The 16107-nt window shown below is 39.4% G+C and overlaps 2 protein-coding genes across 3 annotated transcripts; one reads left to right on the top strand and one right to left on the bottom strand.

The window, feature by feature from the left end:
- The first annotated feature begins 1572 nt into the window (after window positions 1-1572).
- st6galnac6 (ST6 (alpha-N-acetyl-neuraminyl-2,3-beta-galactosyl-1,3)-N-acetylgalactosaminide alpha-2,6-sialyltransferase 6) lies at window positions 1573-9876 on the top strand. 2 transcript variants are annotated; one of them, XM_049603395.1, is made up of 6 exons: window positions 1573-1669; window positions 2131-2212; window positions 4207-4401; window positions 5345-5757; window positions 5853-5960; window positions 7944-9876. In XM_049603395.1, the coding sequence occupies exons 2-6, from the start codon at window positions 2186-2188 to the stop codon at window positions 8131-8133; spliced, it is 933 nt and encodes a 310-aa protein (XP_049459352.1). In that variant the 5' UTR covers window positions 1573-1669; window positions 2131-2185; the 3' UTR covers window positions 8134-9876. The 2 variants fall into 2 exon arrangements, with proteins under 2 accessions (XP_049459352.1, XP_049459353.1); XM_049603396.1 differs by having other exon boundaries at window positions 1589-1724.
- A 606-nt stretch (window positions 9877-10482) lies between these two features.
- Window positions 10483-15878, bottom strand: spout1 (SPOUT domain containing methyltransferase 1). The gene is made up of 12 exons (XM_049603394.1): window positions 15784-15878; window positions 15662-15701; window positions 14119-14232; window positions 13876-14035; window positions 13696-13785; window positions 13567-13616; window positions 12795-12925; window positions 12408-12480; window positions 12196-12294; window positions 11907-12009; window positions 10795-10942; window positions 10483-10621 (listed from the first exon to the last, which is right to left on the bottom strand). The coding sequence occupies exons 1-12, from the start codon at window positions 15829-15831 to the stop codon at window positions 10535-10537; spliced, it is 1143 nt and encodes a 380-aa protein (XP_049459351.1). The 5' UTR covers window positions 15832-15878; the 3' UTR covers window positions 10483-10534.
- Window positions 15879-16107: the final 229 nt, after the last annotated feature.

Raw genomic sequence — 16107 nt, 5'->3', positions numbered from 1 at the left:
TGAAAACTGGCGGCCATCTTGGATTTTCCATGATGAGGGGGTGGGGGTATATTCAAAAGGCAATTCATAATGGTGTGGTAAATAAATTTAACAAATTGTGTCCTCAATATCAAATTATATCCATCACACATAAGAAAATGTTTGTTGCTGGTGGCCATTTTGAAAAATGGCTGCCATGGCCGCCATATTGACAATTCAAGATGGCTCCGTATCCAATTATTTTCAGAATGTGTTTGGCTATAAGTGTATCAAATTTCATGCTTTTATCACAAAGTGCACAATTGTTTTGGTTATCTGCCCCACTAAGATAAAAACTAATATTGTATTAGAACCCATCAAGTTATCCATTAAATATTTTTGGAGATTTAGAGTGAACCCTTGAGTTTGCACCTTAACTGAGAGTAGTAGTAAGGTCCTTTTTAGCTACAAGGTGGTGATTTCCCCTGTAACCCATGCAGAAACCCCTGTAATATTTAACGTCTTCATATACAAATAACCCCAGATTCAGTGTGAACTCCTGCATTTGCATGTTGACTAAAAAAATAAGGTTCTTTTAAGGCACAAAGAAAAAGACACTTGTTACTTTGAGCATTTTAAAGTTTTTTTTCTTTGTACCAAGTCTATCCAGAACATTCCACAGACAATTTAAATAAGTAATTTAAATAACTCAAATATTTCAACTTAAGTGTGACGAAGGAGAAAGCCATGTACCCCTCAAAATTTAAGTAATTTGTGAATTAAACATCCATTGTGTAGGATTTAGGGGGATATAATATAATGGCAGAAACAAAATGTAATGTAACAAGTATGGTCTCTTTAGTGTACAATCACCTGAAAAATCTCCTGAAAGTCTAGACTGTCTGTGACAAGCCGAATATGACAGGAGAAACAGACATTTTAATTCTGTGTTTCCTCAGAAGTGTCACTTGGTGGTGGCTATGATGCGTCTTTATCAGCTGATCAGTCAATCAGCCGATATTAGGGAGGTGTGACCGTCCTGTCACACCTGTCCTGTGACACTTCTGAGGAAGGGGGAAGTTTCCGCCAAAACATGTCAAGGTATGTAACATCCTAACATGTCTGAGATGAAAGAACAACTAAAGTCATTATCAGAAACTAAAGACATAATAAACACCATTGAACTTTTACTATCAAGTATTATAGATCGCAACTTTTGCGTACACCTATTTCAGACCTTTGCTTTTCGTGTATGCAATGTTTATAAATGAGACCCCTGATCCGTTTGTTTTGGAGAGGAAGATACCTCTGTTCCCCACTAGATGCCACTAAATCCCACACACTGCTCCTTTAAGGGTCTCTGAGATGAACATGTTTTAAGGTGGTTCATTTTTTCATTTACATGTACAAAATGGAGCATCTCTTGGATCTGTGGCTGACTGGCTCTCACACCAAACACCTTGAGTTAGACTGATGTTATGTGTATGAGTCACATGAAGCATCAACTGGAGCAATTTTAGGGGATGTTTATAAAACATATACACACAGTGACTAATTTAAAGGCGAACTTGATAAAGTTGGACAGCCCCCACACACATATCACTGTGCTGCAGTGAGAGACGTGATGATGACGTCAGCGAGTGGTGCAGGAAGATGGGGCACGAGAGAGAAGAGAGACATCAGACACGGAGACCGCAAAGGCCATGAAACGGTAAACACTGGATTAACACTGGAGGCAGTTATGATGCTTTGATACGTCTTTTAAGGTAATATCTTTGTCATATCAGCGGCATTATGTTTTTCTTTTATCTGAGCCAACGTACGTCAACAACGGAGGGACAACGGCTGCGTATTATGTTTTTTTTTATTTATACATGTAATAACGTTTAAGCGCCTCGTGCGTTTGTGGCGTTAGGTAAATACGAGCTAAAATATACGTTAACTATCTAGGCTGTGACACCGCAGAAAGCTCATTTCGTTGTATACTAAGGAAAGCACTGTAAACACTTTACGTTTTTTTTTTTACGTCGCTTTAACAGCTACTGACCTGTGAAAACATTCACCCACATTTGAATATCAAAATTTGAAAAACCAACCTTGCCGTAACATTTGCATACATCGAAACATACTGTCGAAACTACAGTCTAAACTATATTTGTCTCTCCCGGGCAGATATGATGACAGACAGTCACAGCCAGTGTGTTGGTACACAGCCTGATCAGACAGCATGGGGCTCAAACTCAGTGGCAATAAGGTAAGAAAAGACCAAACAGAGGGTGTGGCACTTAGATCTCTTATCGTCATTATTATCATTATAAGTATTATTAGGGCACAGAGTATTACATTCATGCTGGTATTATCACTGTCATGACTTAACAAGTGTTCAGATCCATTACTGAGGTGAATGTACGACTGTCAAACTGTAAAAACAATAATCCTGCATTGAAAATGTTACTCAGATATGATTAGAAAAATATACTACTGGCATATAAAATATAATTAGATTATTTTTTTGCTCATACATTGATGTCAGTGGGGCTGGGCAACGCCACAAAATGTGCCTTCGATCTGATACCAAGAAACACAGGGCCAGAATCACAGACACCAAAACTTTTTATTATTAAATGTGGCTTACATAATAATGTAGGGGAAAGCAGTGTGTCATGATTTATTAATCTGATTAACAATCAGTTGGATAAAGTAAAAACCAATGATGAGCAAATACAGCAGAGACTGCCAGTGAACTCTAGAGTTGACTGGTTGTGTCAGGGGACTAGATGCTGAGGAATTTCCCTGCTCCTCCCTTGTTTCTGTTGCAACTGCAAGTTCTCTTTCTTGAGCTTTTATAGTCTTTAGTTCCACAAACACTTCAATTACGTGTCGGATTTATTTAGTCAGGGTACAAGCTGCGGTGGAGCACACCAAGGGCACAGAGGGACGCTTATCTTGTTTGAGCGCACACAAGACAACAGCAGTGAAGAAGCAAAAGTACATGGTCTACAGTACTTGTGTTCATGATAGACAGTTCTACCCTGAAAATAAATTTGGTACAAAGTAGGACAGAAACTGATACCTTTTTTTTTGTTATAGATCCTTGTGATGCTAAAATCGATCTTCAAAACAAAAACACAGTATCTGTAGTATTGATAATTTAGGTATTGATCCATCCGCGCCTATGAAGCAGCTTTTTGTTGTTATGGTTATTAGGGTGGAGCTTTTTAAATATTTCATATGGAGCTGCAACTAGGGATGTCAGGATTAACCAGGTTCACCATAACCACAGTGACATAATGTCACGGTTTTATATCCCTGTAAAAAGTAGATTTGATGTGATATCGATGGTGTCCCGATTGTTGTCCACTGAAAAACGAATCGTGTGTGTCACACTGTTTGTGTGTGGCAGAGGTGAATGTAGGCTGGTACACTCCAGTACTCCCTGCCACTAAAAGATTCAGCGCTGCTACGCAGTACTAGGAAGAGAGGACAACAGCTGCCTGACTAAATCAGTTTGGTTAAGTTGGAAAGATATTCACAGTTTCAAACTTCATGTATCAGTAACTCAAAAGTGTGACGTTGTTGAAACACAAAAGAAGCCTCTTTCCATCTGTAGTAAGGTATACATTTCTTCTCTGATTAATAATTGTGAAAACTGTGAAATGGTGATATTTCCTCTGACAATAATGATTTTATCAAAATCTGCTAATTATTTACTGTTGTTTGGTTTGTAAAATGTCAGAAAGCAGTGAGAAATATCCTCCACAGTCAGCCCAAAGGGACATCTTCACATTGCTTGTTTTGTTCAACCAACAATCTAGACCTCAACATTATTAAGTGTACTATAATTTAGGGCAAAGGGTGGCACATTGGTGCAGTGGTTGGTCGCATCGCAGCAAAAGGGGTGGCTAAGTTTAGTTTATTTAGTTTATCAAGGGACTGTGCAATAGCATTAATCATTTACAAGAAATGAGGAGATGGTTGCACCAGATTTAGCAATAATTGCTAATTTCCATCTGTGGTCCCAACATATAATTTACAATATACACAGACCACAATCTAAAATACAAAGAAGAAACCTAAAATACAGATGAACAGTAGACAGCACAGAGACAATACAGACATACAATTTATAAAGTAGATACAGATGTGGAGTAAAAGGTACAATAATTCCCTCTGTAATGGAGTGGAGCTGGATATAGAGTGGCACAAAATGTAAATGTGCTTAGTTCATCCCTGTTGTTTACGCTACAGGGACAGCAGAGCCACAGGCTGGTGATCTTTGCGGCCATCATCGTCCTGATGACACTCCTCATCCTGTATGGCTCCAATAACGTCAGTGATGCTGTTTATGCTCCCTTCCATGTGGCTACAAATTATGCTATCAAGGCAACAGATCTGAAGAAGTGGTCTGGGAAAGACGGCTATGTGCCTTTTCACGGAAACAAGGTATTCAGTAGCTTGTGCACAAACAGAGACTTGTGTTTTAATGATGGGGAAATCCACATATGTTTAGAATGCTGTACATCATTGTGAGTGAGACAATGTGTTAATGTCTCTCAAAGACAGATTTTGATACAAGTTTGCATGTCATTTCAGTGGTGCATATTAACATTGGTTCTCTAATTAACAGGATGTCAGTAAAGTTTTTTTCTTTCTGCCTGTTTCTGCAGTTTCTGCTTGTCTTCATCATTATGCCTGAGCTGACACACCCTAACCACTTGTAAAATACCTCATTGGTGTGATCTTGTTTCTGTTAGCATAATCTTGTTTGCAGCCTCTCTTAACCTAACTCAAGAGCACACAGCCAAGCTAGCGATTATGTAGGAGGGAAGTTGTTAGAGTTGACCCTGAGGGGAACATGAGTGTGTAAACAACATTTCATGGCAATCCATCCAATGGTTGAGAAGACACGGCACTAAAAAACTAAAATATCAAGTTTGTGTTGACACCAGAGGTAAAGTCAGGAGATCACTAAAGTCATTATGATTCATCCTGTGGGGACCATGAATTTTTGTACAAAATTTCATCTTGATCCATCCTGCTTTATATATTTCAGTCTGGACCAACGTGGCAGACCGACATTGCCATTTCTAGAGCCACTCTGCCAGCACAGCTAACAACTACCAATGCCGAACCTACACGCGTTTAAAAGATGCTGAAACTAGCCACTGAAACATTGCGCACTAGTCCCGGTAGTGTTGGCTACTTTTCGCTTAGGGCTTATTGTTCTTTGCAAGCTCTGTTAACTGTGAACATAGTGTTAAGATTAACATAATGACAAACATAATGTTTTAGAAAACAAATACACATTGAGAGTGGCTGAGCTGCGCAGCCTCACTTACTCTGTTATGATGGACTTTATTTCCACCCTTATTTCTTCTCATTTCAGACTATGAACCTACAGTGTCATAACTGTGCGCTGGTGACGAGCTCCAGCCATGTCCTGGGTACTCGAGCCGGAAAAGAGATTGACAGTACGGAGTGCGTGATTCGTATGAATGATGCCCCCACTCTGGGGTATGAGACTGACGTAGGGAACAAGACCTCTCTGAGGGTCATAGCCCACTCCAGTGTGTTCAGGGTGGTGCGGAGGCCTAATGAGTACCTACAGAGGCCAGACAGCAACCCAGTGATCATCTTCTGGGGACCCCCAAACAAAATTGGGAAGGAGGCCAAAGGAACGTTGTACAGGTTGATCCAGAGGATCAGCATGACCTACAGCAACTTGTCTTGCTTCAGTATCACAGCCAACAAGATGCGCAAATTTGACAGCCTGTTTCACAGGGAGACGGGACGAGATAGGTGAATATTTAGGCGGCCAGTGAATCTTATTTTGTTGTGTATCAGCCCTACGATGGGTAAATGTCACTTTCACAAATCCCTTTTTTCCATTTCAGGCAAAAATCTCACTCATGGTTGAGCACAGGCTGGTTCACCATGGTCATAGCCATTGAGATATGTGACAATATCAAAGTATATGGGATGGTTCCACCAAACCACTGTGGGTGAGTATAATGATGGCACTAATCAACCTATGTAGAAGGGCTGGGCTAACTTGGATGAAATACTTACTTGGATGAAATAGTATCCGGTATGAATAATGTACTTTTTACAAGCACTAGTATCATTCAAGTAAAATTGTGATGAAGGAAAGTCCTTTAGGTAGCTGTGTTCAACTGCAAAAATTAGGCTGTTATGTAAAGTTTTTTTATAAATAATAAATATAGCAATCTCTGATCAATCCATACCAAACATACCACCAAACTGACATCAAAGAACTCGTCGATACGAAGACCAACTGTTTCGTTGTCTCACGTCGCCTTTGTCTTGCAAAGGCTACAGTTAACGGCAAACTAGCATGTCGTTCTGTACATCTGCATGTCCATACCAGCAGTCACTGGCAATCTGTAATCGTCATTTAAAGAAGAGAAATGGGACAGATTCAAGATGCTAATTAGCCAGTTAGCACTTTAACAACAAAATCTAATATTGAAAGAACAATGGATATTTAGTATGTGCTGGAAAACAAAAGCACAAACAATTCGGAACTGTTTCTGCTAAAGAACTCAACAGGCCTGTTTCCACTGAAGAAGTTCCTGGTACTATTTGGGGAGCAGGAACTACTACAGGAACGTCCTCTCATTCGGCCCTCTCAACCGCTGTGTCTCCACTGAGAGAGTGGAGTAGGAGGAAGGTTCCTGTAAAGTTACGGGCTCTGGATGTGACGTAATCGTTGCGCGACCATTTTGACTGGGGTGACGTAGGGACGCCGTTAGCCGATAGTGGTGTCTATAATAACTCACTAAATGGCCCGTGAAGAATATATTTTTTCCAGTAGGTGTCTTAGTTACAACATGATTGAGCTACGTAACTGGAGTAGTTTCATGTCGTATCCGACAACGGGTGGCTTTTAACAGATGACGTCCTGATGTTAGCTTTGCTGCTGCTGTTAGCTGTCCCTGTCAGCTGATGCTTTCTAGACATTGTGATTTCCCAAAACTGAATAAATACCACACATAAACACAAAACTGCTTTGCTAGCTCAATAATGTTGTAACTAAGATATCCGCTGGGAACAATATTTTTTTCACGGGCCATTTAGTGAGCTTTTTTACATGTCGGCGGAAGCTATATGAAAGAGCTAACCCTCGTCTGCTGAGTTTTAAAAATGCCAACTATTTTGTTGCTTTCTGTTGATATCACATCCCTCCTTGAGTATTATCCAATCAGCACCAAGTAAACCCCAAGCCCCAACCAGGAGTCTTTCGGGCCCATTCTGAGTACCTATTCCGAGGCAGGGACTTGTTTAGCCCCTGTAAAAGTTCCGGAACTCTGTCCTTCTGGGGTGGTTCCTGCGGTGGAGACACGCACCAATGGCCCCGGCCCCGTAAAATTACCCCGAAGTTCCTGCGGTGGAAACGAGCCTAATGCCGAAAAAATAATCTCACCTAACCTAACAACTTTGTTTCGATCTCACACCCTCTTGACTTTAGCCATTTTTTTTGCTTTCCTTGCTTTGGTTTGTTTTATCGTGCACAGAGCTGAACTGCCAATCAAGGTAATTTTGTTCACTGACGGGCTCCGCCAACTCCAAACCCAATTCACCATGCTGAATCTGCCGGGGGAAAAAACCCAGACAAGGGCCGACTAGTGCCAACGGTGGGACACACAGCAAAAACTAGGGCAACAGATACTTACTGTTGGCCCGACATTGTCTGATGGCCGCGATGTGTCAGTGCCCGTAGAATAACAACCTTCAGTTAGGTTCCACCCACTTTGGTTTAAGTACCACTCATTTACAAATTAAAAACCAGCCATTACAAGTACGGATATGGATACAGATAATTTAGTTGAAGAGATAGAGATAATGGTGTACTCGCTCACTCGAGTCTTTAATAAATAAAAAATCTATAATTTGCCTCATTATTACAAATCACAGATCAACTGGTTGTTAATCTAATGATTAATATTAACACCCGTCTTTTCTAGAAAATCCAAACCTGGATCTAAGAAGATGCCCTACCACTACTACAAGCCCAGGGGTCCTGAGGAATGTGTGACATACCTACAGAACGAAAGCGGCCGAAGAGGGAACCACCATCGCTTTATCACAGAGAAACAAGTGTTTTCACGCTGGGCAAAGCAGTACAACATCACCTTCACTCACCCCAACTGGTGAAAGACTTTTGTGAAAACCACAAAGAGATCTCTCTGCACTCACAGAGGCCCGATAGAGCACGACAGGATGACGAACCCAAATGAGCCATCAAGAAGCCCCGCTATTTCCAGGAAATGCCATAAGAATAAAAATAGGTTTTGGAAGAAACTATTATCAGTGGACCAAACAACTGAGGAAGAGAGGTCAGAGTCTCGGCTTAGAGAGGAAATACTATATTGTGTATATTCCACATCGACATGTGGCGGCCGTCTGACAGATCTTTTTTGTAAATAGAAAAGAAAATGAATTTAAAGAGGAATTTTTACATGTTTATAATATTTTTGTTATGTATTGAAAATGCACTTTTGTTTACCATGTTGAGGGGGGATTACATCAGCAGGCATTCTCATAGATATGACTAAGTGGCCTACAAAACACTATATTCTATCAGCTTTACATTAGTATCCATCATATGGAGATTATACTCAACAGTAGTTGCAGTGAGATTCAGCTGACCACTAATTCAATATGCATGTACGTTGGAGCCCTCTGATGCAGTGTAAGAGCAATGTGGCTGGGTGCAGTAAGTAGAGTACGTTTCGGAGACACTATCAAAACCATACTTTTTCCATTGTCTTGGCTTGAATAGTATAAACATTTCTACATATATTTTGATTTAAAAACAACTAAATAAGTCTTAAAATGAGCAAAAATGGGATTTAAATCAGGAAATATCCGACTCATGAGTAAACACGACTGCCAGCATACTGTACTTGGTGCTACAGATACCTTTGTGTAATTCAACACTGACTAATTACACAACTGTTTGTGGGTCAGTTATTCTTTTTGTAATAACAGGACACACTCAGATTGCGGAAATTATGTGGCACCAAATGTATTCTAGAGATACTGATTGCCACATTATACAGAATATTATCATTTATAGCATCAATTTGAAGATTTTAGTACTTCATTGTGTCATTTTTGCTGCACTAGATGTTGATTTGAATGTTCTCATGGAATTTAGACTATAAACATAAAACTGTTGCCTCATGAACTTAAACCTTTTTACCTCAGTGGCATACCAACGCATGCAACTAGTTCACAGAATGCATCATGGTCGTGTTATGTATTAGTATGTTGCTCTAGGGACTGCACGATTCAATTAAAAGTGACATTGCAATTTTAAAACTTAACTGAAGCAGAGGAAGGTGCAGTTTTGTAAACTATGTTGCCTTTTGCAAGTAATTGTAAAAACATTGTCAGAATATTAATCTTCAGGAGAGGTACGCAATGCGCTTGATTAGTTGTGATCAGAAACGGCGGTATCGTTTACTTCTTTGAAACAAATGATCAAAATTGAATGAGGGAAATACATTAATCGACTGTTGTGCTACCTTACCGACATTAAATTGCCTGCTAAATTTATCGAGGTATTACATTGAAATAGTAACACTACTGAATTTTACATGATGCTTAATTTTAGAAGAGCTGTAAACCTTAAATTTTGTCCACCCAATTTACAATACATCAGTGAGAATGGAGTATTAGAAACACCTGTGCATACAACTCAATACAATATAACAGCAGTTCAAACTACAGGCTTCAGAGTAACCAAAAACTTAAATCACCATCTCTCTTAAACAGTTTAAACTCAAACTGGACATTACAACCTTTATGCAGGTATTATTTATTGCAGGGCTGTTGTATCACACTTCATAACTTTTTGCTTGGTGTACCTAATAATCTGGACAGTAAGCCCACGACTAACCCAGAAAAACATTGCAAACCTGGCATTAAAATGAAATCTGTACCTGGCTTACTTGTGTGAATGAGGGAAAATGAAATACTAATACAAAAGGGGCAGATGCATGCAGCATGCACGGCAACAGGAAAGTGAATTCACCCGTAACACACTCTGAGAGCTATAGAGGCCTGTAGTTTTGCATTAAACACAGATGGGGCCACTTTCTTTTAACACAGGCGTGTGTTTGACCTACTCGCTCAGAAACCTGAAGCCGACTCTGGTGTTTATTGATGAAAATATTCAGTGCCATTTGTTCGTCCATGTTGTGTCAATCTCAACGTTGTTTTTTTTTTTTTTTCATGAAAAGTTCTGTACTGTTTATCAAAAACATATTATATGCTTTGAAAAATACAATATGAGTCAGTTCAACCTTGTGGATAGTATTTGTATTTAAATATGTACAATCTGTTGAGTCATTTACAAACACACATACAGAATGAAGACCAAATAAGGTTTGTAGCACTGACTGCACACAGTGCACTGATGTGATGTTTGAGACGACAGCTGTTTTGACAGTGAGCAGAACTTAAGATCTAATTACGGAGGATGAACATCTCAGTGGTGGAACCAGTTTTGTGACAAAATGTCAGCCAGCTTGTCTGTTTAGTCTCATCACTAATTCTTTAATGAACCATTGGGAGCATCTGAAAAGGCAGCTGTGATCTTCTGTCTCAGCCCTGCCATGGAAACCAAGATGGCCTCCTGTTGAGAGACAAAAAAACTAAATTACCACGCTGCTTCACATCAGCGAGCACAACAATTATATTTAATCCTAATTGCTCACAGACTGTTTGGCATTTACTCAAACAAATGGTGTAGATTTATCTAGTCACAAAGTTCAGTGATTAAAATGAAGTCATATAATAAGCCCTCACCTCTGTGCGAATGGTCCTGCTGCCCTGATTGGGGCATGTGTTGAGGTAAAGGTCAAATAAAACACTGGGGTCGGTCACATCCAGGTTTTGGTCAGCATCTACACTGGCCTCCAGTCCCTGGAGCCCTCCAAAAACTACCAAGAGATGCCTGAAACGTGGAAGAGAGTCAAGTTTAACTAATTCAAATGTTAAAATACAATTTATGTTAACATAAGGCTGAGTCTAACACTGTGCTAGCAGCTCTGTGAGGTTTTACTTTGAGCTACATGCTAATATCACCTTGCTAACATGCTCATAATGGCAATGCTAACGTGGATATCTAGTAGCTATGTCTATCATGATCACCAGCTTAGTTTGGTGTGTCAGCATGCAGTGGTGGAAAGTAACTGAGTACATCTACTCAAGTACTATACACTAGTTAAGTGCAAGTATCTCAAAACTGTGCTAAACTACTTAAGTGGCTATACAATGTGGCTGATGCTGTTTTCACCTTTTGAGTCTCACTGTGTCATCATGGCAAAATGTGGTCCTGGAGACACCAACTGTAGCAAGAACTACCACAGAAGCTGCTATGAATTCTTTACCAGATGTTTATCTATCTATCTATCTATCTATCTATCTATCTGATAGCATCTTAACCATGCAAGATGCAGTCACGATTGTTTACAGGTGAAGGCCAGGTTTGAAGATGGGTGTGGTCTGAGTAAAGGCGATGGAAGTCGAGGCGTAGGAAGTAGGGAAGGGGCCATCACCCTCCCAAACACAAACACACGCGTAAACACACAATTTACACCCCTGGCCCACATTCTTCTTAAATAGCTGATCGCTGTATCATGGCTAGCACGATCCCATCACAAAATAGTCTCTAGTCGTGCCAGCTATAGTTACTGGTTACTTTGATTTTAAATACAAAACACATGATCAACTTATTAAATTTGAGGAACTGTTATAAACTGCAGGCCCCACATACCCTCACAGGTGTTTGATTTCATGGCAATTCATCCATTAATTGTTGAGATATTTCAGTCGCAACCAACCAACAGACCAACACTGCTGTGCTATGTGCATAGCTAAATTAAAAAAATTCTCACTCTCATTGGCTCTGAACCTACTTGAATGGCGAAAGGGTTGTTTGGTCAATGTTGCTGCCTCTCTCTGATGTACCAATCGTCAGATCATATCCATCTTCATGGGGACTTTCTGTGAACACTGCGCCTGTATTAACACAATGACAGCAATGAGGATAAAGTGATCACAGCAGGGCTGAGCCTCACACTGAATACACAATGTAAAAGGATGTGTGGATGAATAAAAAAGTGCTATTCGGCTCTTATTCCTACAACCTGTTGCAAATCAATGTGGAGCACATGCCTGATAATATCACAAGCAAAGGAAACCTACTGAGGGAAGATGCCAGGCGGACAGTGTAACCCCAGTAAAGCCCTCCTTCAGTCCTGGGCAGGTGAGGAGCCACAACCATGCCTTTACACAGTTTGCTCTCTGAGGATGACAAATAGACACACACACTGGACTGATTTGCAGAAACATAAGATCTTTTCTCCGAAAAAACATAAATCAAACATTATCAATGTCAATCAGACAGACAAAATTACCTTGATTCTGCATCTTATTGAGTTTCACAGTGACTCGAAGTCCAGACTGCAGCTGTTTATCAATCCGAACATCCTGTAGGAGCAGATGGACAGAGATGAGTTTGATAAAGCTAAAACAAATAGTCGATCAACAGAGTAATAATCGTACAAGGATTTTGACTGTTAATTCATTCTTGGTGCATTTGTTAAAGCACAAATGGCTAGTTTCAGCTCATTAATTATCAATATTTTCTGATTTTCTTTGTCTTAAATGATGGTAAACTGCATATATTTGGGTTTTTGACTGTTGGTTGGACAAAACAAGATATTTTGGGACATTTCAATAAGCATTTTCACTATTTTCTCCACATCAGTTGGTGACAGCGACCTCTATGAAGACATGCTCACCTTTCTCATCCCACAGTTGACCAACGAGCCTTTTCCTTGTTTGATCGGCCTGTCGAGGACTATTCCTTCCCGGTACTGTGATTCATCATCTATCCTCATGTGATGAGGACTGTCTAAAGGGTTGAGCAAACCTAAAAAAAAAAAAAAAAGACCAATATCTTGAGAAAACACATCATTTTGATGGCCACCTCACTTCATTATATGCAATTTATCTATGTAGATATGGTATTCAGATAATAATCAAATTGCACCCTCTGTATTTCCATATGGTTTCACTGCAGAAACAATAGTCTTGTATGATGCTTGGACATTACTTTCTGCCAAAAACAACCACAGGAAGGTACTCCAGCAGCAGCATCAAGGTGTTTACATTTATAAACATTTTGTCAGAAAAGTAGCAAAACATAGTTCAAACTTTATTTCAAAGTGAACACAAGCAAGCACCACTCTATAAAATACTTGGAGTCTGACTGCAGCATTTTGTGTCACACATTGTACTCCTTTTCAGAGTCATAACTCAGTCAAATCTGGACACACAGATATGGCACACAGGCAAATCATATTATGATCCACTGCTGATAAACATCAATGAATCAGCTTAGAAATGATGGACCATTACATTTTTCCATTATCAGAGTAACCCAGTAACTTGTCTGTGCATTGGTGGATACGCTGCAAACAGGAAGTGTGGAATTGTGGCATGGGGCACAGTGTCAGACGCTGAAAACCCTGGCTATAAATGAACGTATGAAAAGTAAATTTGAACTATTACCTGCATACTGTAAATCCTGATGCTTTGGGAAAAACCACTTACGCAGATACCTGGTGGAGAAGAAAAGCTGTAATCACAGTCTAATAAAACGGGCTGATGCTGGTGATATGATAATATAGCCCTACTTACTGTGGACATTCCAGGTACTGAAGTATTCTTGCAAGCTGAATACAAGCATGTCCCTTCTTCCCAACACCTTTAAATTCTCCTTCAACGCTCCTGTGGGACAAAGAAAGAATATTTTCTATCAGCTTTCTGCTGCCTCAGGAGAGTGTTAACCAATAACTTGTACCTCTTAAGTTAACTTACTTGACATCTTCCCCTTGTTCATCAAACACAACGATTTCATCGACACAGAACACAACACAGGCTCGGGCGATCTGTCCGGCCAGGTACGTACGAAGTTCAGTGGACTGAGCGTTATCTAGAACAGAACCTGGCAGAGCCACACTCACTGTGTATGCCCGACCTAAGAGATACATGTGCAGATCACATGTTACAGCACTCCATTCACAGGTATGATAACAACCAATGACAAGATAATATGGTTACCTTTACTGTTTTGGCTTTGTTCATGTTGCGCTCTGTCTGCAGCTTCTTGCTGTTTCTGCTTTTCCAACTCTTTGATCAGCTTGGCCTCTTTCCTTTTCTTCTTAGCCTCTTTTACTGTTATTGAAGAACAATCATTGGCATTAACAAGATAGTAAGGTTTAGGGAAGACAAACTGGAAATATCCAAATTTAAAGATTTTCAGCTTGTGACCCTTTTAAATAAGGCTATATCCACATGTGACCCCATCTGAGTTTATTAGCAGGTCAACCGAAAGCATAATATTTCATCCTTATTTATTTTTAATTTTTCTTTTATTTTTTATTTGATAGGGATGATGCAATTTAACGTAGTTCCAATACAAAGTATGGGACTGATGTGTTGCACAGAGAGTTTATAGCTATTGCTAATTTTCAACTCTTGTCCCTAGTTGGGTTTTTACACTTCTTATTTTACTTTTCCTCGGGTCTGATTTCATCTTAAGGAATTTAAGATGAAAAAAATAGTTTATTAGTTAATTGACAGGAAAGTAATCTGCATTTTTTGATAATTATTCAATTCATTTTCAAGTAAAAATTAACCAACATTTACTAGTTACAGCTTCATGGTTATGAGGATTTGCTGCTTTAGCCTATTTTATCTTGCGTGATAATAAACTGAATATCTTTGAGTATTGGACTGCGTGTTGGAGGAAAAAAAGACATCCATTTGGACTGACGGTAATTATAACTGACACTTTTCAACATTTTGTGATGGTTTACAGACCAAACCATTAATCACTTCGACAAGAAAATTCATGGCAGATTACTTGCTGATGGAAATAATCATTAGTCACAGCTCTACAAAGGATCTGGAGAGGCCTGTAGGTTAAAGTATCCACATCAGATACAGGAAAAAAGCAAAGATTTATATAAATGGTGTAAAATATAAGTCAATCAACCAATCAATCAATTTTTTTTAAAGCCCAGTATCACAAATCACAATTTGCCTCACAGGGCTTTACAGCACACGACATCCCTCTGTGTGTGAGTGTGATTTTGAGGAACAGATATACATACATACATTTTCTCCTGGTTACTTAATCATTTTGTGACTCATCGTGACCCCCCACAGAGAGTGTCATATCAGTTGTACAGATTTTAAAGCCCTTTGAGGCAAATTTGAGATTTGGGGCTGTTAATAAATAACTACACTTGACTATTTACACCTAAATTTAACAAATTAAAGTTAAACTTTGACAACAGAGTCTTCAGAGTGAGTGCTGTGCAGGGGCTAAAGTGGTAACAACTACGTGAAACGACTCTATTAGAAGTATAAATTATCATGAACATTAATGCTGTGGCCACACACATGCTAAAACATCATACGAAATACTGAGGCATTACTTTACTATAACGTTATAAATAAAAACAAGTAAAACCCACCCACAAAGACACATTGAGACACTTTACCTTATCGCTATGGCGAATAAAAGAGCTAACTGAAACTTATGTGTCAAACAAAACTGATTTAGCTCTTTAGCTAATGTAGCTAGCTGTTTACTCACTTTCTGCTTTCCTCTTCTTCCAGTCCACCCTCTCTTCCGCCTGTAAAGACACACAAACACATTATAAACTATGAGAAGAAAAAAGAGCATCATTTGGATGTAAAACAATATTGTAACAGTACCTGAGAGGGCACAGTTTGGGGTCTTTTCACTGCTACGCCGGTGGACATTTTTACACACACCAACACGTGAAGTTTATTGACTTCCGGGTCGGAATCAGCGTTTCAAAATAAAAGTCTGTTGGTTCTGGCCATAGACTGGAAAAAGTTAAAGTTTTAGAAGACGCAGATTAAACTTCTGTGACTCTTTTTAAACATACAACTGGAACTTAATAGAGATATTGGCATGTAAGGTTTAGCCTTTGTCTCTCTTTACTTAATTTAGGATCCTAGAATTACTGTAAGACTGTAGGGAAAATGTAGGAAACTTAAATTTCCACTAGAGGG

This window comes from Epinephelus fuscoguttatus, linkage group LG18 (genome assembly GCF_011397635.1).
Source record: "Epinephelus fuscoguttatus linkage group LG18, E.fuscoguttatus.final_Chr_v1".
In the NCBI taxonomy this organism is placed as follows: Eukaryota; Metazoa; Chordata; class Actinopteri; order Perciformes; family Serranidae; genus Epinephelus; species Epinephelus fuscoguttatus.
This window is presented reverse-complemented; position numbering and strand designations above follow the sequence as displayed.